Source organism: Arachis hypogaea, chromosome 10 (assembly GCF_003086295.3).
Source record: "Arachis hypogaea cultivar Tifrunner chromosome 10, arahy.Tifrunner.gnm2.J5K5, whole genome shotgun sequence".
Lineage (NCBI taxonomy): Eukaryota > Viridiplantae > Streptophyta > Magnoliopsida > Fabales > Fabaceae > Arachis > Arachis hypogaea.
Window position 1 is genome coordinate 96,399,051 of NC_092045.1, and position 26,453 is coordinate 96,425,503.

At 31.9% G+C, this 26,453-nt stretch overlaps 3 protein-coding genes across 7 annotated transcripts; 2 read left to right on the forward strand and 1 right to left on the reverse strand.

The window, feature by feature from the left end:
* The first annotated feature begins 1,129 nt into the window (after positions 1–1,129).
* LOC112716031 (glutamate receptor 2.1-like) lies at positions 1,130–10,956 on the forward strand. The gene is made up of 5 exons (XM_072205155.1): positions 1,130–1,479; positions 6,985–8,345; positions 8,475–8,787; positions 9,133–9,539; positions 10,107–10,956. Exons 1-5 carry the CDS (start codon positions 1,218–1,220, stop codon positions 10,692–10,694), a joined length of 2,931 nt encoding a protein of 976 aa, XP_072061256.1. The 5' UTR covers positions 1,130–1,217; the 3' UTR covers positions 10,695–10,956.
* Positions 10,957–13,561: 2,605 nt separating this feature from the next.
* LOC112716033 (glutamate receptor 2.7) lies at positions 13,562–19,955 on the forward strand. Its single transcript, XM_025767871.3, has 5 exons — positions 13,562–13,952; positions 16,823–18,171; positions 18,264–18,576; positions 18,667–19,073; positions 19,156–19,955. Exons 1-5 carry the CDS (start codon positions 13,685–13,687, stop codon positions 19,786–19,788), a joined length of 2,970 nt encoding a protein of 989 aa, XP_025623656.1. The 5' UTR covers positions 13,562–13,684; the 3' UTR covers positions 19,789–19,955.
* LOC112716032 (histidine kinase 5) lies at positions 19,910–25,611 on the reverse strand. Of its 5 annotated transcripts, none has more exons than XM_025767870.3 (13): positions 25,329–25,611; positions 23,648–24,462; positions 23,470–23,526; positions 23,144–23,371; positions 22,975–23,068; positions 22,680–22,886; positions 22,390–22,520; positions 22,264–22,313; positions 21,836–22,143; positions 21,617–21,720; positions 20,741–21,523; positions 20,447–20,614; positions 19,910–20,343 (listed from the first exon to the last, which is right to left on the reverse strand). In XM_025767870.3, the coding sequence occupies exons 2-13, from the start codon at positions 24,368–24,370 to the stop codon at positions 20,221–20,223; spliced, it is 2,976 nt and encodes a 991-aa protein (XP_025623655.1). In that variant the 5' UTR covers positions 24,371–24,462; positions 25,329–25,611; the 3' UTR covers positions 19,910–20,220. The 5 variants fall into 5 exon arrangements, with proteins under 5 accessions (XP_025623655.1, XP_072061261.1, XP_072061258.1 ...); XM_072205160.1 differs by having other exon boundaries at positions 23,648–24,355; positions 25,329–25,568; XM_072205157.1 differs by having other exon boundaries at positions 23,648–24,396; positions 25,329–25,455.
* Positions 25,612–26,453: the final 842 nt, after the last annotated feature.

Here is a 26,453-nt window from a genome sequence, read left to right on the forward strand (position 1 = left end):
GAAGCAGTTTGGCTTGAGACTGCCTCAACGCTGTACAAGAACCACGTATACGGGCTGGGGTTGTTCTTCACTAGTAGCCTCCACACCTCCATGTTGAGACCATCGTCTGTCTCTACCACCAGTAGAGCCATCGAGTCCGAGGAAGGCATCGATTTGAGGCTGCAGATGTAGAAGCTCAGCCGCAGTCTTCACTAGTAGGCTCAGAAGCTAAACGATTATCGGGAGAGGTATTAGGAGATCTTCACACGCGTGACAAACACAAATTACCTCAGGTTGGAGTCGAGCGAGCAGCTGGAGCGGCTTCAGCGGATGGAGGCTCAGATGGAGGTATACCAGGCTCATATGCACCTCGCTGGCATCATCCCTGCTGGTGGCACATAGACAACATCGCCTACGAGAACGACGACGATGACGAAGACTAATTGGATCTTTAGTGATTAGTGTTTCGTTTTATTATTTCATTATATTTATTTGATTTACTTGGTTTGTAATTTATTTGAATATTTTATTATTTATTTTAAAAATAAGTTTCTATTATTTATAAATTGACCATTAATTATGTAAAAAATAAATTTAAATAAAAAATAAAATTGACCATTTATTTCATAATTTTTTTTTTAAAATTGACATTATTGTTAGATTTGCCGAAGAAATAATCCGACAATAATAGTGCGGGAAATAACATATTGTGGCGCCAGCATTACTGTCAAAATAATCCGTCGATTACCAAAGAATTTTTTGAGCAGGTATTCCGTCGCAGAATCTAATGATAATTATCGTCGAACGAAAAAATTATGATAGTAAACATTTATTGGCAAAGTTTATACTATCTAATTTCTTTCGACGGTAACTTAATTACCATTGGATTTTGTTCGTTTTTTTTGGCAAAAAATATGACGATGCTCAACATTTTTGTTGTAATGACATGTTTTTCTTGATTTGGTAGAGTATGAAGGTGAATAAAAATAAAATAAAATGAAAAATCATGTTGTGGCATGGTCATGCATGTAATTCATTTAAGGTTATATAATTCAAAGTCAAACAATATAAAGCTCAGAGAAAAAAAAAAGTCAACACATTATATCTAGGTCGTGATTTTGGAAAGTAAAACTTAGCACTATATATGGCAGTATGTATATAATATATCTACCATCGATATATATGAAGCAACCCCCCTTCTTTCTGGATCTCATTTTTCAAAACCATATGTAGTTTAAATGATGAAAGGGATGAAGCATATTATTATTGTGATTGTTATTATGGGTTTTATGTTGTTGTGGCCTTGTCCATCATCAGCAGAGAAGACAGTGATTAATGTTGGAGTAGTGCTTGATCTTAGTGAAACAGTGGGGAAGATTGGATTGAGTTGCATCAACATGTCCCTTTCGGATTTCTATGATGCTCATCCTCATTACAACACCAGGATGCTCCTCCATGTCAGAGACTCTCAAACTGATGTGGTTACCGCTGCTTCTGCAGGTACATATTTTTTCAATTAGCTGCATATGTATATCTTGCTTATTAGCTTACATGTATCTACGTACAAATTTTCAATTACTTCAATTTTTTCTTTTTAATATTATATACTCTGATTAGCTTGCTAATTGCATTGTGAAGATGTATTTTATCATTTATGTGAGATGAACCTCTCTTATTATATATACTCCTCTCATACACCGTTAGGAATTTGCATTGAGTATTAAGAAACGTTCAAACTTTCATGGGTTTTCAATTACTTTATAGATACTTAAAGGGAAAAAAAAAGGGAATGCAAGGGTAATGGGCTTCTTTGACAATAAGTTTGATAGAGTAGAAGAATATATATAATTTTGAGTTCTTTTTTTCATTTAATTTTAATTAATTTATTTTTTTCCCTTTTGGAATATTACTAAAGGCCATTTTATAACAGGACTAGTTAATAATATATATCTCATTCTTAGTCTCTGCCCGTATTTGTTAGAATTGAATCTATATATATATATATATATATATATATATATATATATATATATATATATATATATATATATATATATATATATAATATCAAGGAGGGATGACACTATTAGCGAGTAAATGAGTAATTTAAAAGCCTAATCAAATGCGTGTATATATAAACTAGAGATATTCATAGCACGAGAAAGAAAACAAACAAGAGAGAGAAATATTAATGTACGGAGAAGCTAAGACCTCTTCAGCTCTTGGATTACTACTTAACTAATTGTAGTAGTATTCATCATAAGTTATATATTAGACCAAGTCATTTTAATTGGTGATGGAACCTATCATATATTTGAGTCACGGCAATGCATATGCATGTATATGAGCCGTGACTAAGACAGAAGGAAGTTAAAGGGATATTAGCTAGCTCGAATCAAAGATAAGGAAGAAAATATATGAATTGTGTATATAGTCTCCAGTCGTTATATATCACTGTCCCGACTGTGTTTACTTCAAAATTTCCAAATCAAGCAGCCTTTTAAGAATATATATAATAAATAATATTATACGGTTACCAAAATTAATCGCTAAAATTATATATATATATATATGTATTATATATATAATTTATTTTTAATATATATTTTATAATCACAGCATAGTTTAGTATATACTTAACATTGATATGTAATAGTTTAGTTGACTTGTATTATAACAATACTTCATATATTACAATTTAAATAAGATGAATTCTATGATGTAAAAAGGAAAAGATTTTCTACACCTATATATATTTGTTGTCAATAAAAAAAACTACCAAGTGTCTAAAGAGAGAAAACTTAAAAGACAATATCTGCTATTATTTTAATAAGTTGCGGAATTTTTTTTTGGGAAAAAGACAGATAGGTCCCTGACTTTTCAAACTTTTGACAAATACATCCCTGACAAAATTTAAATACAAAAAAGTCCCTGACTTTAACAAATGGAGGACAATTTAGTCCTTCCGTCTATTTGCCTCTCATACACCTAACGGAACTGGCTGACGTGGCTGAAACGGTGTACATGTGTCCGTTACGGTGCCACGTTGGAAGGAGAAAAAAGTTCGAAGGACAAATAAGTCCTTGACGTCATTTTACAAATAAAGTTCGAAGGACAAATAGGTCATTGAGAATTTTTTTTTCATTATACTTCTATTATGCTTCTATTATGAGAATTTAGTTTATAAAATTAGGCTATTTTTTTTTTGTATGGAAAAAATATTGGTGTTTTTGTTGAAAATGGGAGAATGTAGTGTAATTATAGATGGGTGGATTTTTTTTGTGGGAAGTAAACACATGGGGGGCGTGGTTAACACGTGGCATCATTCTGGCCAACACGTGAGGGGCGTGTTGAACACGTGGCAGCATCTTAGCCAATACGTGGGGGCGTGTTGAATAATTTCCACAATACTGTAATACACTTCAAATGTCAATATTCAACCAAAACACCAATTTTCTTTCCATATTAAAAATAATTTCTGATAAAATTATGCTTGTATTTTGAAATCTAGTTAACTTGTTTTATTCTATAATTTAAATTATTTGTATTAAAATTGTAGAAATTGGGCTTGTTATGTTTCTATTCTTTTTCTTAAATTGCATTAGTTTAGTTTTAGTGCATTTGTGTATTATATTAGAATTTGTTAAATTGCATTAGTTCAGTTTTCATCATACCAGTGGCATTAGTTAGCATAAGTTCATTTATGCATCAAGTTAGCATTAGTTCATTTGTGCATCATTCATGTATTAAGTTAGCATTAGTGCATTTGTGTATTATATTAGAACTAGTATTTTTATGCATAATAACATTACGAGAATATATATTTTTTTAAATTATAGTTCACTTTGTTCTAACAGTATAAATTATGCATGACACAAAATATTTATAAAATCAAACTACTTTTACAAAAAAGTCGTAAGTTGACAAAAATTTTTGACTAAGAAGACCAAGATATCTGCAGATAAAAAATTAAATAATAAGATTTTTAGTTATTATTTTTATATGAAAAAGTATGATTTTTTATTAGTAATTAATTTTAACATTCGTTATCTAAAATTTAAAATAATTTAATGTGTATAATTTTACATTTAAAATATTTTAATTGTAAAAAAATATCGAATGACATATTTTGATTTGTCAAATTACTAGTACAAAATATAATTATATATGGAGTAAAAATAGTAGAGAGAAATATAAAAATGGAGAGAGGTAGATGAGAGAATTTAGGAAATGAGTTTATTAATTTTGAAAAAAAAAATTCTCAAGGACCTATTTGTCCTTCGAACTTTATTTGTAAAATGACGTCAAGGGCTTATTTGTCCTTCGAACTTTTTTCCCCTTCCAACGTGGCACTGTAACGGACACCTGGACACCGTTTCAGCCACTCAGCCAGTTCCGTTAGGTGTATGAGAGGCAAATAGACGGAAGGACTAAATTGTCCTCCGTTTGTTAAAGTCAGGGACTTTTTTGTATTTAAATTTTATCAGGGATGTATTTGTCAAAATTTTGAAAAGTCAGGGACCTATTTGTCTTTTTCCCTTTTTTTTTTGTTTGTTTTTTTTGCTACTCCTTAAAACATGTGAAAAAATTTAGTAACTAAATATAATAAATATTTATTTAATTAGTGACTATAAAAATGATATTGGACTTTTTTTTGTGAATTCTATTTATTTTGGGTAATGATTACGGTCTAAAAGATTAAAACATTTTCATAAATAATAATTATAGTAAACAATATAAAATTTGCAAAAATAATAATTATAGTAAACAATATAAAATTTGCAATATACGTAAATATAATCAATTCAATACTTGATATAGTCACAACAAAAAATTCAATACTTAATACGTGAAATAATCAAATTCATCTCACAATTAAAAATTAACACATAATAAATTAAAAATAATTAATTATTCATTTATCAACTTAAAAATTAAAATACAATATAAAATACTGTTTAATATTTAAAATAGATAAATTTAAATTTAAATTAATATTCAAATCATATATATTAATTAAAAATTGTATTTACGTATATCACAAATTTTATATTATTTACTAGAACTATTATTTATGAAATTTTTTTAACCTTTTAAACCGTAATCATATTGTTTTTCTAAATATATATTACGTTCTCAAATTTTTTAACCAAATTATTACTCTTTTTATATTTCTAATAAATTTTGATAGTTATTTTAAATAATTATTTAATTTAATTAGTATTTTAAACTAAATTTTGTTCATTATTATTCCAAAAAATGTATCTAATTACTATAGAATTTTTTTATGTATTTCTTGTGAACATTTTAGAAGGAGACTTTTTTTTCTCATACATATAAAAAAGACTTTTTTCTATAAATCTTGTAATTTATAAAATTTAGTTCTGTATTTTTAATTTTTATTTATAAATATGATTTGATCCAAAATAAATAAAATTTTACAAAAACAAAAAAATTCAAATAAAGGTCCAATATTATTTTTATAATCACTAATTAAATAAATATTTATTATATTTAACTATTAAATTTTTTCACGTACATTAAAAAAAATTGAAAACATTTTACAACTTAACAAAATAATGATAGATATTGTTTTTAAATTTTCTCTCTCTGAACACTTGGTATTTTTTTCTATTGACAACAAATATATATAGACCTAGAAGATTCTCTCCTTCTATATCATAGAATCCACCTTTAAATAAATAACCAAAGAATATTCTTTCTGAGGGAAAATATTCTCTTAAAACTTTACAAGATCATCTGGCTTATTAAAACCTCCAGTTTTGTCCCAATTAAACCCTCCACTAAGCAAGTGCTTTTGCTTGAAAAAGACGAGCTTAGAAGCAGTGCAAGTTACTAATTAATATACTATATATACACTAGCATTTGACTTTATAAAATTAATTAACTAATAGTACGTACGTACTTGTAAACTACATCAGCATATATATTATTATAAAATTGTGGAAGAATAAATTAAAATTAATTGTAAAGATATTTTTACATTTAAAATCTATCTTATAATTTAAATAAAAAATATTTTTTAAATATTAAAATTAATCATCAAAATCAATACTTATATATTTATATACAAATACATGTATTATTTAAAATAAATACTATCAGATCCTCTTTAAAATAACATATAATTTATCATCTATGAGATGGTTTAATTTTTGATTTGTTAATATTTTAACAACCTCTCGTCCAAATCTTCTTCATTCAAACTTCAAACCAAAAAAAGACCAGTCTCTCTCTCAACATAACGGTTATGATTCTGGGTGGATTGAATTTCTTATTTTTGATCATTGTTCACTTCAACATGCATTTACACTCTAAACCTCTTAATGTTTCCATGTTTGTTACTTTTTTTAATATTAAAATGAAAATTTCTATTAATTTTTCATTCTTTCTAATTTCGCCGATAATTTATTTTATTGTTAAATCATGGAAGAATTAGTTACTTTCTTTCATATCTTATTTATTACTGAGATTTATATTTAAATCCTGATTTTGGATTCAATTTTCTTTACTACTGTAATTAATTGAATATCTATCATGATTACACTTTTTGTTTTGTTTGAGGAAAAAAATTTTGGAAGAGAAAGATTTGTTTATTAATGCTTTTAAAAATATATAATGATAAATTATAATAAATTAATTACAACTAATTCTATTATAGTTCAAATATTAAGTCTAGTTAAATTATTAATATAGTTAATAATTAAAATTAAAATATCAACTAATTAACGGTTAACATATCGCATAAGATAAATTACATATATATTTTATATTTCAATATATATTTCATATTAGTAACTAATTTTAGTATATACTTAATATAATTAATTTTATTGATTTAAATATATTAAATTAAACTGATTAGTATAATACTTAGTAATATTTTAGTTATATTTTGATATAAATACGATGAAGATATGTGAGTAAAGTTATTCTTTGGAGTGTTATGTGGTATGCATCCTTTTTTTTCTTATGCACATACAGCTGTAGAGTTGATGAAAAAGGAGAAAGTGGAAGCAATAATGGGACCAGTAACATCAATGCAAGCAAGCTTTGTTTTGAATCTTGGAGACAAAGCTCACGTTCCAATCATATCCTTCACCGCAACAAGCCCTTCTTTAACTTCGCTTGGCAGTTCCTACTTCTTTAGAATTGCACAAAATGATTCTACTCAAGTACACGCCATAAGCGACATCATCCAATCCTTCGGCTGGAGACAAGCAGTTCCTATCTACATCGACAACGACTATGGCCGCGCCATTATTCCCTTCTTAACCAATTCCCTTCAACAAGCAAATATCAGGGTCCCATACCTCGCTGTTATTCCTCCCTCCGCCACCGCCGATCACATTGAAGAAGAGCTTTACAAGCTTATGACCATGGAAACTAGGGTTTTTGTTGTTCATATGGTGGGGAATCCTGGGTCCACTCTCTTTGCCATTGCGGATCGGATTGGAATGATGAAACAAGGCTATGTTTGGATTGTAACCAATGGTATGGCTAATACTTTGGCCTCTCTTGACGCCTCGGATATTCAAGCGATGCAAGGTGTGTTAGGAGTGAAAACATATGTTCCCAAAACCAAAAGGGTTGTTGATTTCCAAGCACGTTGGAAGAGGCGTTTCTTGCAGGACAATCCAGCCATGGTTGATGCAAGCATCAATGTGTTTGGATTATGGGCTTATGATGCCTCAACCGCGCTCGCAAGCGCGGTTGAGAGGGCTAATAATAATAATAATTCAAAACCCGGATTTCGAAACACCACAAATAATGCTTCCAGAAATTTCAGTGAGATTGACAATATAGGAGTGTCTCAGAGGGGTGAAGAATTGCGGGATGCTTTATCGGACACCAGATTCAGCGGCCTGGCCGGCCAATTCGGCCTTGTCAATGGAGAATTAGAAGCTGCAACTTTTCAGATAATTAACGTAAATGGTAATGGAGAAAAGGTGATAGGATTTTGGACACCACAGAAGAGATTAACAAGAAATCTTAGCAGCCTAATAAAAAGTAGTACAACTGATTTGAATAATAATCATGATAATGTTCTAGGAGCAATGATATGGCCAGGGGATAGTTATTCAGTTCCAAAGGGGTGGGAGATACCAACCAATGGGAAGAAACTGAGGATTGGAGTCCCGGTGTCATCAAGGCCTCAATTTGTGAAGGTGGAAAATGATGGTGAAACTAACACAACCAAGGTAACTGGTTTTAGCATTGATGTGTTTGAAGCGGTGGTGCAAGCTTTGCCTTATGCTTTGCCATACCAATTCATTCCTTTTGCAAAACCCAATGGGGAGAGCGCCGGCACCTATGATGATTTAATCATGCAGGTCTATTTTGGGGTAATACTAATTAAGTACTTCTTTAATTTGGAGTGAGTGACTAATTATATATTCTTTTTCATTTAATAAATTATAAATGAAAACTCGTATGCAGTATCTTTATATGAAATTAATAATTAAAGCAAACAGGTGTTTGATGCTGTGGTGGCAGACACAACGATCATAGCAAACAGGTCAAAGTACGTTGACTTCACGTTGCCGTATACAGAGTCAGGAGTATCAATGGTGGTGCCAGTGAAAGATAAGAGCAAGAAGGGTGCATGGGTGTTCCTAAAGCCTCTCACCTGGGATCTATGGATGACCACTGGTTGTTCCTTCGTGTTCTTTGGATTCGTAGTGTGGGTTCTTGAGCACCGCATCAACAAAGATTTTCGTGGCCCTCCTTCTCACCAGATCGGCACCAGTTTGTGGTTTTCTTTCTCCACCATGGTCTTTGCTCATCGTATGCATGCATCCTCCACTACTCTCTATTATCCACTTCTTATTACAGATTAAATATTAAACATGCTAATTAAATGAGGTTATAGATCGACTAATTTGACTCAATTACTTAACATGTATATCTTAGGAGAAATTCTTTATTATTGTTCTAAGACTAAACTAAAGAATTAACTTTTTTAATTATAATCAATTTATATCACATATACTAAAATAGCTTTGTTATAAATATCCACTAATAATTTCTCGGCATTCAGCTATAATTTGCATATAAATTATTATCTTTATTTTAAGTAGTTACTTTATTAGTTAAGAATCTAGTTTAATTTTATATGAATAATGTGATCAGGAGAAAAAGTAGTGAGCAACACTGCACGGTTTGTTGTGATAATATGGGTATTTGTGGTGCTGATTTTGACTCAGAGTTACACAGCAAATTTGTCATCACTACTAACGGTGGAGCAACTTCGACCAACCGTGACCAATGTAAATGATCTAATAAAGTATAGAACACGTGTTGGGTACCATACAGGTTCTTTTGTTCGTGGGATCTTGCTCAACCTTGGTTTCAAGGATTTTCAGCTCATAACTTATAATTCCACAGCACAATGTGATGATCTTCTCAGCAGAGGCAGTCAAAACGGTGGAATTGCTGCTGCATTTGATGAAATTCCATACATTAGGATTCTTCTTGGAACCTATTGCTCTAAGTATACCATGGTGGACCCCACATTTAAAACCGATGGCTTTGGCTTTGTAAGTTACATATATTATTTTGAATAAACATCTATCAAGATTAATCTTTAAAAATTTAATAGACAATATTTTGATTTTTAAGATTTTTAAAAAAATTAGACTTATTGAATAGACTGATTTTTCTCCGTTTTAAAAGAAATTAATTTATCTTAAAATGACATATTTTATTTTATTTTTTTTTTACTAAAGATAAGAGACTCGAACCCGTAACCTCTTGACTGAGTATGAAGAAATTATGCCATTTAAACGATTATTCATTGGCATGATATATTTTAATTTAATAATTGAATCATAATAAAATTTAATAAAAAATTATTTATCTAAAAAATATATTAAAAATTTGATTAAAAATAATAAAAAGACTAATTTGTCGGACAAAAGTAATTTTAAATATATTGAGACCAAAAAATAATATATACATGTATTTTTTATCTCATTTTTAATGTATGTTTTATATTTTAATATATATTTTGTATTAATTAGTAACAGATTTTAGGATATATTTCCTATTGTTATATTTAAATATAGATTTAATTTGATTACAAGGACGGTTGCAAATGCATATAGGTATTCCCAAAAAGTTCTCCTCTGGTGGGTGATGTATCAAGGGCAATTCTGAAAGTAACTGAAGATCCAAGAATGAAAGAAATAGAGAATGCATGGTTTGAGAAGCGAAGTAGTTGCCAGCAAGAAGATGCATCAGTGTCTTCTTCTAATAGTCTTGGCCTAGACAGCTTCTGGGGCCTATTTCTCATTGCTGCATTGGCCTCCACTTCAGCACTCCTCATCTTTGCAGTTACATTCTTGTATGATCATAGACATCAATGGTGGTTCATCAATAATGATTATTCAACATGGACGACCCGAATCCGCATCTTGCTGAGAATCTTCGACCAGAGAGACCCTAGGTCTCAAAGATTCAGGAGAGGTGGTACTGATTCAGTTAAGGAACAAGATAAAGACAATTATGATCAAAGTAGCAGCACCATTGGTCGTCATCATCATCATCATCATGATCATAGCTTAGATGCTGCTTCCACCTACACAGAATACAGCTTCTCCTTTCAAGGATCACCTTGTGAAGACAGCAATAGTGATAATAGTAATGTAGAGCAAAATAATTTGCATAGTCAACCATCTCAACAAGAAAACTGATGCAATTACTTCATTTAATTTGTTATTATTAATTAATTAGACGTAAGAAGATTAATATATATAGTTTGTGTTATATTTTTAATTTGTAATTCCAATATTTAATTAGGGCCATCTGGGTCGATTTTTGTATTTGTACAGAGACGATTCCGATTTACCTAACCATCTAGAAATGGCAAGCTAAGACCCGGTCTCTTTAACTACTGCTACTATGTATTGATTGACTAATTATATTATATAATATGTATATTCAAGTCTTGTGGTCTTTCAATATGTATATTCCTTTTGAGTTTTGACCTGGCTTTCAGGACACATATTTCGTGCAAGCTAAGTTATTAGTTAGATGAACAATTAATGATATATCTCGATGAACAATTAATGATATATCTCTCTAAGATCCCATTTTACTTTTCATCTTTATGTACAATAACAAAATGGAGGAAAAGTTCAACATAATTATAATTACTTTTGTTAAAAATTATGCTTGTGGCTAGATTATGAAAAATTATGAGACTATGTATATATATGAGCAATGCTAGGGGGCAGCAATTTTTGTGATTGTTAGCCATCAACTAGCCATCAATGATAATTTGATGGTGTGAGATTGGTGTGAAATTTCATCCAATAGCTCACCTTCCTCTGCTGGTTACATGCTGGCTAACATTCAATAAAACTGCTGGCCCCTAGACTTTTCCTATATATATCTCCAAAAATAAGAATACTATTATTATTACTAGTTACCACCTTTAAATTATTATAATATTCTCTTAAACGCCAGATATGTACACAAGATTTATACTACAGTTATTAGAATTACCCACTATAGGCTATAGCTAATAAGATATATATGGCTATACAAATTACACAATTAACTTAAAAAAAATTTAACCAAAATCAGCTAGAATTTATTTTATTTAATATTCATTAATTACTGTAATAATTAATAAATATTAAATAAAGTCAGTTATAATTTTTTTTTTGTTTCTCTAGTATCATCTTTAATTTTGATATTAAAATTCAATTATATGTATTATATGTTCATTAATATTTCATTCCTTTAAGATGCAATCCACACGGTGGTTAGTAGTTATTACACAATTACACTAGGTTTGATCTGAACCTTATTGGAAAATGGAAATGATTCATTGACCTTTGGAAGTAAACTCTTTTATAAGTCCTCCGCAACAAGAACTAACCCGCATAAAGAAAACAGAAAACACACATTGGTTACCTTTATTTAAATTAAACCTAGTTGTGAAAGTATTCACAAGTCAAAAAAGGGTTGTTAAGAGTGAAAATCACCTAGTAAGAGAGATACAATTTCTGTCTTTCGATGTCAATGGTAATATGTGTATGTATCTAGGGCTTGGTGTATGTGGCAACTAAGGACCCACTTTTGAATTTCCTCCGCAATGACTTCACCTTCCCAATTTTTGTCCCTATCACAATACTCTTTTTTAATTTGTTTCTCTTTTTATAATGGCTTATTGAAGTTTGATTTGGTCAAAGTGAATGAAAAGAAAGAAAGAAAGAAAGAAAGAAAGAAAGGACACTATACAGTGTATGTGCAGTTTTTTTTATCCTGTTTCGACTCCTATGACCATGGAATTGTTAGACAAGGAAAACTCGTTATACTGTTATAATCGTAATAAACATGATATTAACGTATAATAAATAATTAAGTGCAATCTATTCAGTATAATAAATTATGAAAAGAGTTCACGAAGACTTCCATTTTTTATTGAATAAGGTACCGCGTCAATTCTACCGAAATAAAAATAAAGGCACTTTTATATTCAGTTCTAACAAATTCATCATATTATTATATATCTTCAATAAATATCAGTTTTTTTCTCTTCAATAATATATATTTTTGTTAGTTGTATAATTATATATTTGTAAATATAGATGTCAAGGAATGAAAGTGATGGTTTGATGGACACACAAAAAGTAATGGGTTTTTCGAATAATTAATTTATTCGAAATATTTAATAATCAAAATAAATTAATAAAAAATAGTTAAAATTTATTTTATTTAATATTTATTATTATTATAATAATTAATAAATATTAAATAAGATAAAATATTTTATTTTTATTTTTCTAAATAATTTATATATATTATGATATTTTTTTATCCAAAAATTAAATATTAATTTATCACAAATTTGATGAGTTCTATTTAAATTTAGGTACTTATTACGGTATTTATATATAGTTGTCTAATTTACTAATAAAAAGAGATAAAAATTAATATTTAATTTAAAATATAAAAATAAATTATTTTTAAATGTTTAATACTTATTATAAAATGTAAGTTCGACAAATTTGACACTAAACTTAAAGACAGTGAAAAATGTATCTTAAATTTAAGGATTTCTTATTTATTGCATACTAAAAAAAATTTTAACTCTCAGTACTTATTTAAATATGTGATCAACGGACACGGTATAACACGGGACACATAGACATACAATATATATATATATATTTAATAAATTAATTTATATTCTAACATCAAAATATAAATTAATAATATATATTAATTTTAAATTTATTTTAAGAATACGTTGATACGTGATGATATTTAAGTGTGCTCACATGTGTCCAGAAAGAATTTATTTTTTATTAAGATATGATTGAATATAATAAATACATGTATCGGACGAGTGTCAATACATATTATGTTCAAAATATATCGGCAAACACGACTAATTAAAATATAAATATATGCGTGGTTTAATTTATTTTCAACGAATATTTGTATTCCAACATATATTTTATACCAGTGACGACTGATTTTGGTGTACACGTAGCATCACTTGTATAATTAATTTGTATTTAAATAATTTATGACGTACGTAGTACGAAGGAGTGGAGGACCATTATGGGATGAGTACTTTTCAAAGACTGACTGGACTAAATATATATAAAGATATGGTGTCGTTCTTCATTATGAGAAATAACTTTTATTTGCAAGCAAGAGATTATAGATGGTGACGAAGAACAACGTTAGAAAATTGTTGGGTTTTGTTTACTCTATGAACTTGGTTGTGTTGTTGGGTGTGGCGGCAGTGGCAGAAAGAGAAGTGAAAGTGGGAGCGGTGCTTGATGTTGGGGTTGGAATGGTTGGGAAAATGGGTTTAAACAGCATCAGAATGTGCATCCATGATTTCTATGTCTCTAATCCTCATTTCAAAACCAGGCTCCAACTTATTCTTAGGGATTCCCAAAGGAACGTTGTTACTGCTGCTGCTCAAGGTTCGCTCCATCTCTTCGCCTCTTTATATATGCAATGTTTCACATTTAGATCTATGATTGTTGGGTGTATTTTGTTTGTTCATATTCATATATAATAACCAATTGCACTCTACTGAATTCTTAAAATAATGAAATAATAATTTACGACCTTGCATTACGGCAAGGACAGTAGTGAAGACTAAAAACAACTTCTTCTTTTCCTTTAGAAATTAAATTGATGGAGAATGAGAGTAAAGATAGACTTGAATAATGTTTAAGCATAACATAGAGAATAAATTTAAATTAGTTTCGTATAAGATAGACTGATATATTTGTATTGAATTGTTAATAATTTATAATATGGTAACAAAATCCCATATTATTTTTATAATTATTATGTTAGATATATACATTACAATCGTGAGTTACATTAAAATTAGACATTAACATACATAAATATATAATGGTTAATATTAGTGAGTAATTTTAATTTACATATAGTATATTTGTATCTATAAATTTTATAAAAAAAATGTTAGAATCAGTAAATTTTGTAATTTATAATTATCAATTAATTATTATTATTAATATTTTTAATGATATGATAATATTATATCTAATAATATAAAGTTATTTATTTTTTTTATAATTAAATATCGGACAAATTTTAATAAAAATACGGTCCTGAACTTTTCCATTTTATAATACAGAAATTTCGGAGAAGTTTCTACTTTCTTGAAAGTCACGGTTGTGTTATTTACTACGCAATCCAGTAGCCAATTAATAATGAAGAATAGTGCCAAGTTTAGACTACTTGACAAAAATTAATTAATTAAGATGATAATAGTGGTAGGGTGGTATAAATGGTAGTAAGAAATAATGTCATGTGTCAACGTACGTACTCATTCACTGGCAATGGGTACAAAGAGACATAAATGCAACTGTGAAAGATACATGTCCTCTACCTCTAGACTCTAGTATTTCTTTCTTATCTTCTTCCCTATCCTCTTCCAGTTGACTCACACCATGGATGCATGTGTGATTGTCCCACTACTTTCACTGTCATTATTCAATGCCATAAACAAAAAACAATATATATCCTTAATATGTATTTCTCTTCAAAATAGAAAAATTCAACACGGGCAGCTTGTTTATCATATGGAGACAAAATTATATATATTAATCATAATTATATTTTATGGAACTAAAAATCTAAACTACAGGCCAGGGTGGTGAGAGATTAGAGAATAGAGATTATGGCTACCAGCTAGAAACCTAGACTTTAAATTATTGTTGTGGCTATATAGTCTTGGTCTCTTGGATCTGTCTTTGGTTTCTTCCTACTAATTAAGGTTATGTTTGGTGGGGTTCAACAATAGTATAGCTAGCTCATGTATAATATATCTCTGTCCCATTTTCATTTCAACGGAATAATAATATAAGGGAAGTGCCTAGACAAACAACGATCATTTTAAATAACATGAATAACTATCAATTAAATAAAAATATATTATTCTTTTAAATCTTAATATTAAAATAATTATCTGTATATTTAATAAAATAAACATTCAATATATTTATTATTCATATTATTTAATATTTTCATTATCTACCTAAACTTCGTAATATAATAATACTCGTGTTTCAGTAGTAACATTGATGGTTAAGGTAACAATATATAACAGCCGTCAACTAGTAAGGGAGAAAAAATCATTGGTAATTAATAATTAAGAGAGTCATGCATTATTTCGTTTTAATTGTATAACAGTGTTAAGTGAATAAAATTAATTACGGTTTTGCTAGGTAGACAATAATCTTTGTGAATAATATAAATAATAAATTTTAAAATTGACCAAATAAAATAAAAAAAATATAGATAAACAATGAGAATATTAAACAATGTGAATAATAGATATGTCGGATATTCAATTTAATAGGTATTATTTCTTTTGATTCGATTTACTCATGTACAGTTAATAATAGCTAGATGTTTAATTCACTAGGTGTGTAGATGGTTATTCTAATATTAAAGTTTAGGAAATAATTTAGGAATAGAGTATTTTTTACTTTATTAGATCAATTCTAAGTTCACATTGTTTACAAAAATCATTGTCTACCTAGCAAAATCCAATAAAAAATACTTTACTTCCAAATTATTCCCTAAACCCTATCATCTGGATGATAAGTAATGAATTGAACATTCCGTCAGTATTAATTGTGCATGAGTAAACCGAATCAAAAGAAATAATCATTCAATTAAAAATCAATATAATCATCTGCATATCTATTGAATTTAACATCCAGCGTATTAGACTAACCATCGGCATACTTAGTGAATTGAACATTTGCCTTATTATCCATTAATGACTATGTATGAATGAGAGAAATTGTCGTTCATAAATGAAACGGGCTATCACAATGCAAAGCAGTTCATCCAAGATAGACTCCATCTGCGTGCATATGAAAATGTAATAACGTATGGCGTTGTCGACGACACTACCGCGCACCTGCAATGGAGCCTTCACGGCCGGCGGCAGATGGGCAACAGAAAGGAAGATGCACGGGACTACTGCAACGCGATCTCACATTGCAACGGAGCGCAAACAGGATGAGGAGAGGCTGGGCAAAGTCGGCAGGAGGCGTCGGACCGGACAACGAGAAAGTGCAGCCGGGTGACTCTGCAGACCTGAGAGAGCAATATATTGAACTAGCTTCAAAATTTTCGTTCTACTCTTTCAACTGAATGGATATCTTAGCTTGTAGTGCAAGAATGAAGTAGATGATTATTACAAATTAAATGGGCTTAACTTAGGTTCGAAAACTAACTTTAATTTTAGACACGTGTGACTTGATACTGATCAATATTTAACGAGAATATTATAATCATGCAGCTTTAGATCTCATAAAGAATGAGCAAGTGGAAGCTGTGATAGGACCAATTACAACAACCGAAGCCATGTTTGTGATCAACCTCGGAGACAAAGCGCACGTGCCCATTGTCACGTTCTCAGCAACGAGCCCTTCTCTCTCATCACTCCACACCCCATATTTCTTTCAAATTGCTCAGAAAGATTCAACTCAGGTGGAAGCCATAACCGCCATTATCCAAGCTTTTCGGTGGAAAGAAGTGGTTCCAATTTATGTAAACAACAGTTATGGCGAAGGACTCATTCCATGGTTAACTAATTCACTTCAAAAAGCATACATCCGTGTTCCTTATCTGTCTGCCATTGATTTCTCAGCCACAGATGATGCCATTGAAAGAGAGCTCTACAAGCTCATGACTATGCAAACTAGAGTCTTTGTCGTTCACATGACACCCCTTCTTGGCTCTCGTCTCTTTGCCATTGCCAAAGCCATTGGCATGATGGATCAAGGTTATGTTTGGATTGTCACTGATGGAATGGCTAATTTCTTCAACTCGTTGGACTCTTCAGTTATGGACTCCATGGAAGGTGTCTTGGGTGTCAGGCCTTATATTCCAAGAACTAAACAGTTTCTTGATTTTAGAGCTCGATGGAAACGACAGTTCCTAAGAGACAATCCAACACTTGTTGATATCAATCTGAATGCTTTTGGAATATGGGCCTATGATGCTACCACCGCATTGGCCATGGCCGTTGAGAAACTTGACAGCACCCTTTCTGGCTTCACTAATGTGAGCAAGAACTCAAGCAATGTGACTGATCTTGAAAACTTTGGCGTTTCGCGAAACGGTGAGAAGCTGAGAGAAGCTTTGTCAAATGTTAGATTCAAAGGTGTTGGTGGTGACTTCAAATTAGTTGGTGGTGGGGAGTTAGAAGCATCAGCATTTGAGATAGTTAATGTGATTGGTAACGGGGAAAAAAACATTGGATTTTGGATGCCAGAAAAGGGACTAATTAGAAGTATGGATAGCAAAACTGCAACAACCGCACATTCAAGTTCTAAAGAGAATCTAGGAAGAATTATATGGCCAGGGGACTCTTACTCTATTCCAAAGGGATGGCAGATTCCCACAAATGGTAAAAAGTTAATGATAGGGGTTCCAGTAAAAGATAGTGGCTACTCTGAATTTGTGAGAATAATCCATGACCCTATTACTAATTCTACAAAGGTCACTGGGTTCTGCATTGATGTCTTCAATGCTGTGGTAGAAGCCTTGCCTTATGCCCTTTCATTTGACTTGATTCCATTTGAAAACTCCAACGGTGAGATGGCAGGAACTTATGATGATTTGGTCAACCAAGTTTATTATGGGGTAAGGCTCTCGCTCTGTTATTGTTATTTATTGGTAAATCTCATTCTTAGGCCTAATATGTTTGATGCATTCACAATTTCTGAATGGAACAGAAGTCTGATGGTGTGGTGGGAGATACAACAATTACGGCAAACAGGTCCAATTATGTTGATTTCACATTGCCGTACACAGAATCTGGTGTGACTATGGTTGTTCCAATAAGAGACAGCAGAAAGAAGAATGCATGGGCCTTCTTGAAGCCATTGACATGGGACCTTTGGGTTACAACATTTTGTTCATTTGTATTCATAGGATTCGTTGTTTGGGTTCTTGAACACCGAATTAACAACCATTTCAGAGGGCCTCCTTCTTATCAGATTGGCACTAGCCTGTGGTTTTCCTTCTCAACCATGGTGTTTTCCCATCGTAAGTATGCTCATTGACAGTAACAGATAAAATAGAACACAGTTTTATACAATTATAGATGATCTGTATGAATATTTAATGATTATGCAGGGGAGAGGGTAGCAAGCAACTGTGGAAGATTCGTGGTGATAGTATGGGTTTTTGTTGTTCAAATTCTAGTTCAAAGCTACACTGCAAGTCTTACCTCTCTCTTAACAGTTGAACAATTACGCCCAGTTATTACCGATGTGCATCAACTCCTAAAGAATCGGTTGAATGTTGGTTATTTGGATGGTTCTTTTGTTCGTGAAATCTTGAAGGATTTGGGATTCCAAGAAAGCCAGCTCAAGATTTACAGATCTGCAGAAGAATGCAATGATCTCTTCACAAAAGGAACTGCAAATGGTGGCATTGATGCTGCGTTTGATGAAGTTCCATATGTGACACACCTTCTTCAAATTTACTGCTCTAAGTATACCATGATTGAGCCAAGATTTAAAACTGGTGGCTTTGGATTTGTAAGTTCTGTGATAACATGTTTAATTTGTTTAACTATATATATTGGTTTCTTCAGAGAGTAATTTCCTCATCTTTCTCTAGGTGTTTCCGAAAGGGTCACCTCTTGTAGCAGACATATCAAGGGCAATTTTGAATGTGACTCAAGGAGCCAAAATGAAAACAATTGAGAATGCATGGTTGAATGGAAGCAGTTGTCCAGGATCTAATGCTCAAATTTCTTCTGCGAGTCTAGGACTCGAAAGCTTCTGGGGTCTGTTTCTTGTTATAGGTGTTTCTTGTGCATTAGCACTCATGTTCTTCTTAGCAACATTCCTATATCAGTATAGACATATTCTGTCAAGCCATCAGCCCAGTACTTCAATATGGACAAGAATTGGAACCTTGCTAAGTATCTTCAATGAGAAAGACTTGAGCTCTCACACTTTCAAGAAAAGTGCAAAGCAAGATGCAAGTGTAGCTAGTAGTCCTGCTCATCATCATGGAATAGGTTCAGCTGAGGCATCACCAAGTACACATTGCCCTTCAAGTCCTTATAGCTACACAGAATCAAATTTTTCATTCTATGGAGACCAAGTAATGTTTAGTCCAGATCGACATGGTGATGGAACTCATCAAGGTCATGAGACTCAAGACAGAGAAATGAGGGTGGTGCATGATGATACTCAAGAAGTGGCCACTACAAACAGCAATAATACTAACTCCCAAGCCACATAGAACATCTGTGGCAGATTTTAACAAATTACTGTTGTAACAATTTTGTAACAAACCTCATGCATTAAACATATTCTATGACAGTTTAGTTCAGGTCAAGGTTTAGTAACAATGTATATATGAATTTTCTATTTGATGGTGCAAAATGGGCAATGGCTACAAATTTTATATATACTTTTTCTTAAGAGTCTTAGTAAATACATCAGTCCTTGCATTCATGCTCTAATTGGTTCTATCTAACAAACTAACATGTAGAGATTCATGCACCACGTTTAGAATTACTAACAACTTTGGTGAGAAGAAAGATAAATAATATTTTAGGCCTATACAACTAATTAAGGTAGAGACTAATGATGGAAGAGAACACCATCCATCCATTACAAAACTTTCCTAGGATGTTATTCTTTTATACATAAGCAGAAATTTACAAGGATGTCAACTTAGATATTGTTCAAGACACTCTTTCAGTTTTTGAAAAGTTACAGGTTTTGATACAAATGAGTCCATACCATTTGCAAAACATTCTTCAGCACTCTCTGACAAAGCATTTGCTGTCATCTGCATTCATATGAAATAATAAGACAATGATCATTTCTTTCCAAAATTATTTTTATTGAATTCAAATCAACAATGGAAGGGGACAAGAAGATTAATTTCTCACCGCGACAATTGGGATTCGCTTTTTAGATGGTCCAGAACATTCATGATCTAGATCTGGTAGATTTAACTCCATTAAAACTTTTCTTGCAGCATCCCAATTTCCTGTTTCCTCGAAAGACCGGATCAATTTCGTTGCCTGAAGGCCATTCATTATTGGCATGCAAACATCCTGCCAAGTGCAAGTACCAAATGATTATTACAAACTGAAAAATTCTATGCAAAAATGATAATGGCAGCTGAACAAAGTTGGCAGATCAAGGCACAAGTTACAGGTTCAGAGAATTCCAGAAGTTACCATCAAAACCAGGTCATAAGAGCAGCGCTGAACGGCACGCACTGCTTCGGCTCCATTATTCACAACATCTATGCTATGGCCTAACTGCTTCATCATGGATTGTGTCACCATGACATTAATCTTGCTATCTTCAACCAGAAGGATCTTAGGCTTTGATGTGGATCTGGTTAATTCTGATGCACAGATGCTAGTAACACATTGAGTTGTCATGTTTGCATTCCCTTGAACCTTACATGTTTTCTGAAGTTCACTTGGCTTTGTTGCTATATCCATTTCTGAACCTTCCACCATATGTTTAGAAGAATCTGTAATACCCTTATCTTGACAATATTTATCACTGCTAACTATATTTTCGATCTTTGTTTCTCGGCTCTGACCGGATGAACTTGCTGATGATTCTGATATCTCTGGAGCATCAACAACTAAAGATGAATCCTGAACAGAACATGTCCCTTTTGATATGATATCATGAAATGGGAATGGGAATGAGAATGAACACTCTGAAGTATGTGAGCTTGTGTAGCCAATCTTATGTGTTAATAACTTGTGTGCTCTGCTAGAACCATTGGAAGAGAAAAGAGAGCCTAAAGTTCGCGGTTGGAATTGGAAGAAACTTTCTGTTGTATAATCACAAGCACCTTCATCATTCTCCATATCAGAGAGTTCATCTGTGTCATCAGAATTTTCTTCAATTATTGAAACCTTGTAGGGAAGTATGAATGTGAAGGTAGAACCATGGTGTTCTTTGCTAGACACTGTTAGATGACCCCCCATCAACTCAACCTATTCAAAATTAGAAAATTTGGTAATTATATATATGTAAAACTAATGAAACATAACTCAGATCAAAAGAAGAATGAGGAAATGGTGTTATACCAGCTGTTTGCATATTGCTAATCCTAGTCCTGTGCCACCATACTTTCGAGCATGATCTGTGCCAACTTGCATGTACCTTTTAAATAAAGTAGGTATTGCATTTTCTGGCACATTATACCATTGAAAGAATTATTCATCTGAAGGTCACTTACTCATGTAAGAAAATCAAAGTGATTAGTATGAAATAGAATTGTTAAACAAACAGAACAATATACATACCTGGTATGCCAATGCCTGTGTCATACACATCACAGCGTATCCACACCATTGTCTCTGTCAAATGATGATGCTCCTCGGTGTCTTCATTTACTGAGAATTCACTTTTAATTGGTGATCCGCATTCACCATGAAATGCATGGTTTTGGCCTTGAGGGTGATCATGTCTCTGATCATCAAGAAGATTTCGGTCACTGCTACTTTGAGGTGTTGAGAGGTATCTATCTTCATTTGCTTGAGTTGCTGAAATATTTGAAACAACATATAGGTTTATACCTACTTTCCCTTCATGTGTAAACTTGATCGCATTGCTGCAAAATATTGCAAAAACTTGGATTATTTAGACTATTAACTAGACTTTAACATTTCTCTGCTTAGTTACAAAAATCATTCCAAATTTACTAATTGTCCAATCACATAAAGTTTATTACCTGATCAAATTTGTAAGAATTTGCCGGAGCCTTAAAACATCACCAATAACCTGCAATTGTTCATCAATCAGATGAAGCAGGTACCACCGATGAAGTATACATTAAGAAAATTTTTAAGGTCCTCACCTCAATTGGTACATCATCTGACACATGTCCTTCTAAGGTTAATATTTTCTGCAACGACGCTGCAGCCGTCTGGAGTACGTGCTTTACTACCTCTCGTGGCCGAAATTTAGTTGCCTCGAGCTTCATAACTCCTACGTAGATGCAGAGGATTGCAAGGGTGGGAAGAAAAAAAATAACATGATTTTTATCTAATTGTATATGAAGCAATTCCAAAACAATCTCAACATAACATAAATCATGTTATATAATCTTAGCACTAATAAGATATGAAACAAGGATAGATTTCTTACCTGATTCAACCTTGGAAAGATCAAGAATGTCATTTATAAGTTGAAGAACCAAATCTCCTGAAGATAGCATAACATCCAAGAGCTGTCTTTGCTCCCCATCAAGCTTTGTGGTAGAAAGAACTTCAGCCATGCTAACTACCCCAGATAATGGAGACCTTATCTCATGAGACATTGTGGCCAGCATTTGTTTTGCTCTCATAGTCTCCTCTATTAAAAGGGAGTGAGAAAACAATAAGATTTCTTCATCTAAAAGTAAAAACTATTGAACTAAAGTGCTGAGTAATCAGATTCATACCTGTAATGTGAATGGTTTTGTTTAGTTCTGTTTCCTTTGCCTTCTGAACTGCAATCTCTTCCCGGATCTTCGCCATCCTTTCTCTTTTCCGCACCTGCAATTTCGGAGAATTGTAAAATATCATGTGTGCTGCCATTACCATAAGAAATATTAAAACAAAGTCATTTACCTGATCTGTTACATCCATTCCCATATAGTTTATTCCAATTGTCTCCCCTACTTTGCTAAACACGGGTTCTACATATATCAAGAATGTCTTTGATCCGAATAGTTCTGTCTCAAAAGTGATTTCCCTTTTTGCAGGTAATCCTTTCTCCAAGACTTCTCTCTTGAACTCTTGAGATTCTTTGACCCCAGATCCTGTGAATATTTCCACATCTGTTTTTCCTATTATGTCCTGAAAAATATGAGTAATCCGAGGAGTTTAGATATTTCATCTAGTCAACAATTAGAATGAAGTGTTAAATTATTTTTCTGCAGCACATAATCTATTACCTCCTCTTGCAAACTTGGAAAATGATTATAGATAAACCGGTATCGCAATTCCTTGTCCTGAAGAAAAAAAAACATACATAAAAGAATTAGCCCTTGATAAGTCTAAAACAAACTATTAAGAATACATAGAGCACAGAAAAACTCATGAAGCAGTGCCTCAAACCATAGATTTGAATACCTGATGGCCAATAACAACAGGTGCATTCTGGAGGATGAAATGCAAGAAATTATCTGCTCTTTTGAGAATCTGGGAGAGTTCTTCTACAGGTGAGGATTGCCTCTCAATGTTGTTGATCCTTTCAAGCAACTTGTCTTGGAGTATCTGCTCTCTCTGGATGCTTGCCTCAAGCAATTTCTCCAAACGCAAGGCCCTTTGTTTCCAATACTTAACAGTATCATACTCAGCAGCATCTATGTCAATTCTCTTGTTCTGAAGCACAACCTTGTTCTTCCTTCGCGGCATGTCCTGCCATATGTCATAAACATCCTCCAATATAGACACCGGCCTTTTGTCGCCTCCATATCTTTCTCCCTCGAACCGGTGCTCCTCCAATATCTCCAGCTTCCTTAGCTCAACATCCTGCCTTTGTTTGCTAAGGTTGTCGAGCTCTTCCCTCAGAAGGCGCACCGCGTTTGCCTGCTTGTACTCCCAATGTTTCATGAGGTATGCCAACTGAGAAGACCCTTTTTCAGTGAAATTTGTAAGCTCCATGAGGCGCTTGAAATCGGCTATAGTTGGCTCCTCTATGATTGTAACATCTTCTAACATATCCTGCTCCCTTCCAGGCTTTTCGATATTGAACTGCTTTCCAACTTCACTTCCAATATCTTCAGGCCACATTGAAGGCAGGATTTCAATTTCCATGTCCTCAATGCACTCCCTCTCCTTCTCACACACCATGATAGCACAATGATTAGACTTTTCTTCTACACAGATTCAATTTGTTCATTATTCAATATAGTTGCAACTTCACCAACTAACTCTTGCTTTTTCTGTGTTGAAATAGATTAATATTCCAAGAAAGGAAAATTAAATATGTGAGTTTAATCATTATGGCCATATTAAAATCAGAAAGGAGCCAATTTACACTTTACAGCACACATCAGCAATTACATGGAAGAACAGGCCAAGGGTGATTGTGTTTCATAATAAAATCTATGAAGAAAGGGGAAACAAAATATATATGAACTCTAATGTTGGTAAACAACGACAATTTTTAAGACTTTGTTTATGAAAAATTGATGCAAGTATTTTAATACGCGACAAGTTGACCAACCTTCCGGAAAAACCGAAAAAGCAATAGAAAGCTTTTAATTCAAAGTAGCAAGGATTAGGGAACTTAAGAAGCCACCAAACGGATAAGTTTGAGGAGAAGAACAAGCATAAGAGAAGGAACATGATAAGGATCAAAAGCTACTTTCTGGTATCAAAGATATCCTAATGCAGAAAACAAGCTAATCCATACATTGGGCAAAGACCAAAGCCAATACACATTTTCACAGGACTTAGAAACAATAAAGATAATTAGCTGATAATTAAGCTAATCACTATGAGTTAATTAAGGCCTGTCACTAATAAAGATGAAGAGTTGAAACTTGAAAATATGAACTCTGAGGAATCTCTTCAACTGTGAAGTCAAAATCATTCAATCATACAATCATTAATCACTTCAAAAGAAAAGGCTAAATAAATAGCTTTGTAAATTTGCATTGTAAGGTAAAAAGGAACAAACTTTATTTAAAAAACATAAATCCAGATAAGCATGTGCATTTTAAGAGCTCAAAAAAATGGTACTAAGAAATAATATTCTTAACCCTTGTTGTTGTTGTTATAATAGTTGCTGTGAGGCAACAATTACCTTGAGACTCTCACAGTTTTTTCTTCCTCTTCAAAACCCTCAGCTTATGCCTCATCATACAATCAAAGTATCAAATGAATCATATATGGACTATATATTTATATATATAATGTAATGTTGCTTCCACTCTCTCTCTCTCTCCCTGTCCATGAAAACAGAACATAATCATCCAATCATAGAAATGGATTTTTCTTCTTTTTTTTTTAAATCCACAGGAAACCATTGCTTTTGCTGTTCCCCGTTCTTTACTTTACGGAGTGCCAGATATAATAGATATTAATATATTTTTGTACGTACATGAGTCTAACATATCATATTTATTAAAATTTTTGTTACTAATTTTAATATTTTATTTAAAATATATATCCACTATAGTTTATTAATTATTATTACTTGTTTGTGATGCATGGTACGTAAGTCAAATGAGAAAAATTAACATGGCGGTTATGTATATCCTTACGGTTAAGCAAGGTCAAGTTCTTTCCGACTTAATCACCTTGTATTAAACCAATATAAATTGGTCGAGTAATAAGTTTTTAAATAAGTGTCGATAATTCAAATTTTGTCTTATATATAAAGTAATTTATTAGTCAATAACAAATTTTTAAATGAAGTTTAAATTTATGACAAATTAATTTTTAATCTGTCAAATTAAAAAATACTGTGAGCAAAACAAAAAATCACCTTGTATTAAAGTTTGATTAAGAGTAGATTAGAATTTAGAAGTATACGTGTTTTGTGAACTAATAATAACTACTACCTTAGCTTAGGTAATAATACTTTACTACAACGTGCTGCTTAATTTCTTCGTGACGGTTGTGTTTAATTACATAGTAACGCTAGTGACTCCAGCTCTTTTTCTAGTTAATCCATGTATGTTTTAAGAACCTTAATTAAGATTTATTGGAATTTTAGAATTTTTTACCTAAAATTATTGATGTTAACCTACTAAGAAAGATATAAGTTTACTTGAATTTAGGTTCATATTTTAAGGGTAAATCATTCTTGTAAATCATTTGCAAATCAAATTTACTTGTATCTTCTAAGGTAAAAAAGCCTACGTTCATATTTTATATTACATTTTTATATAAATCGAATATATTAAATTTGAATTAGGATAATACA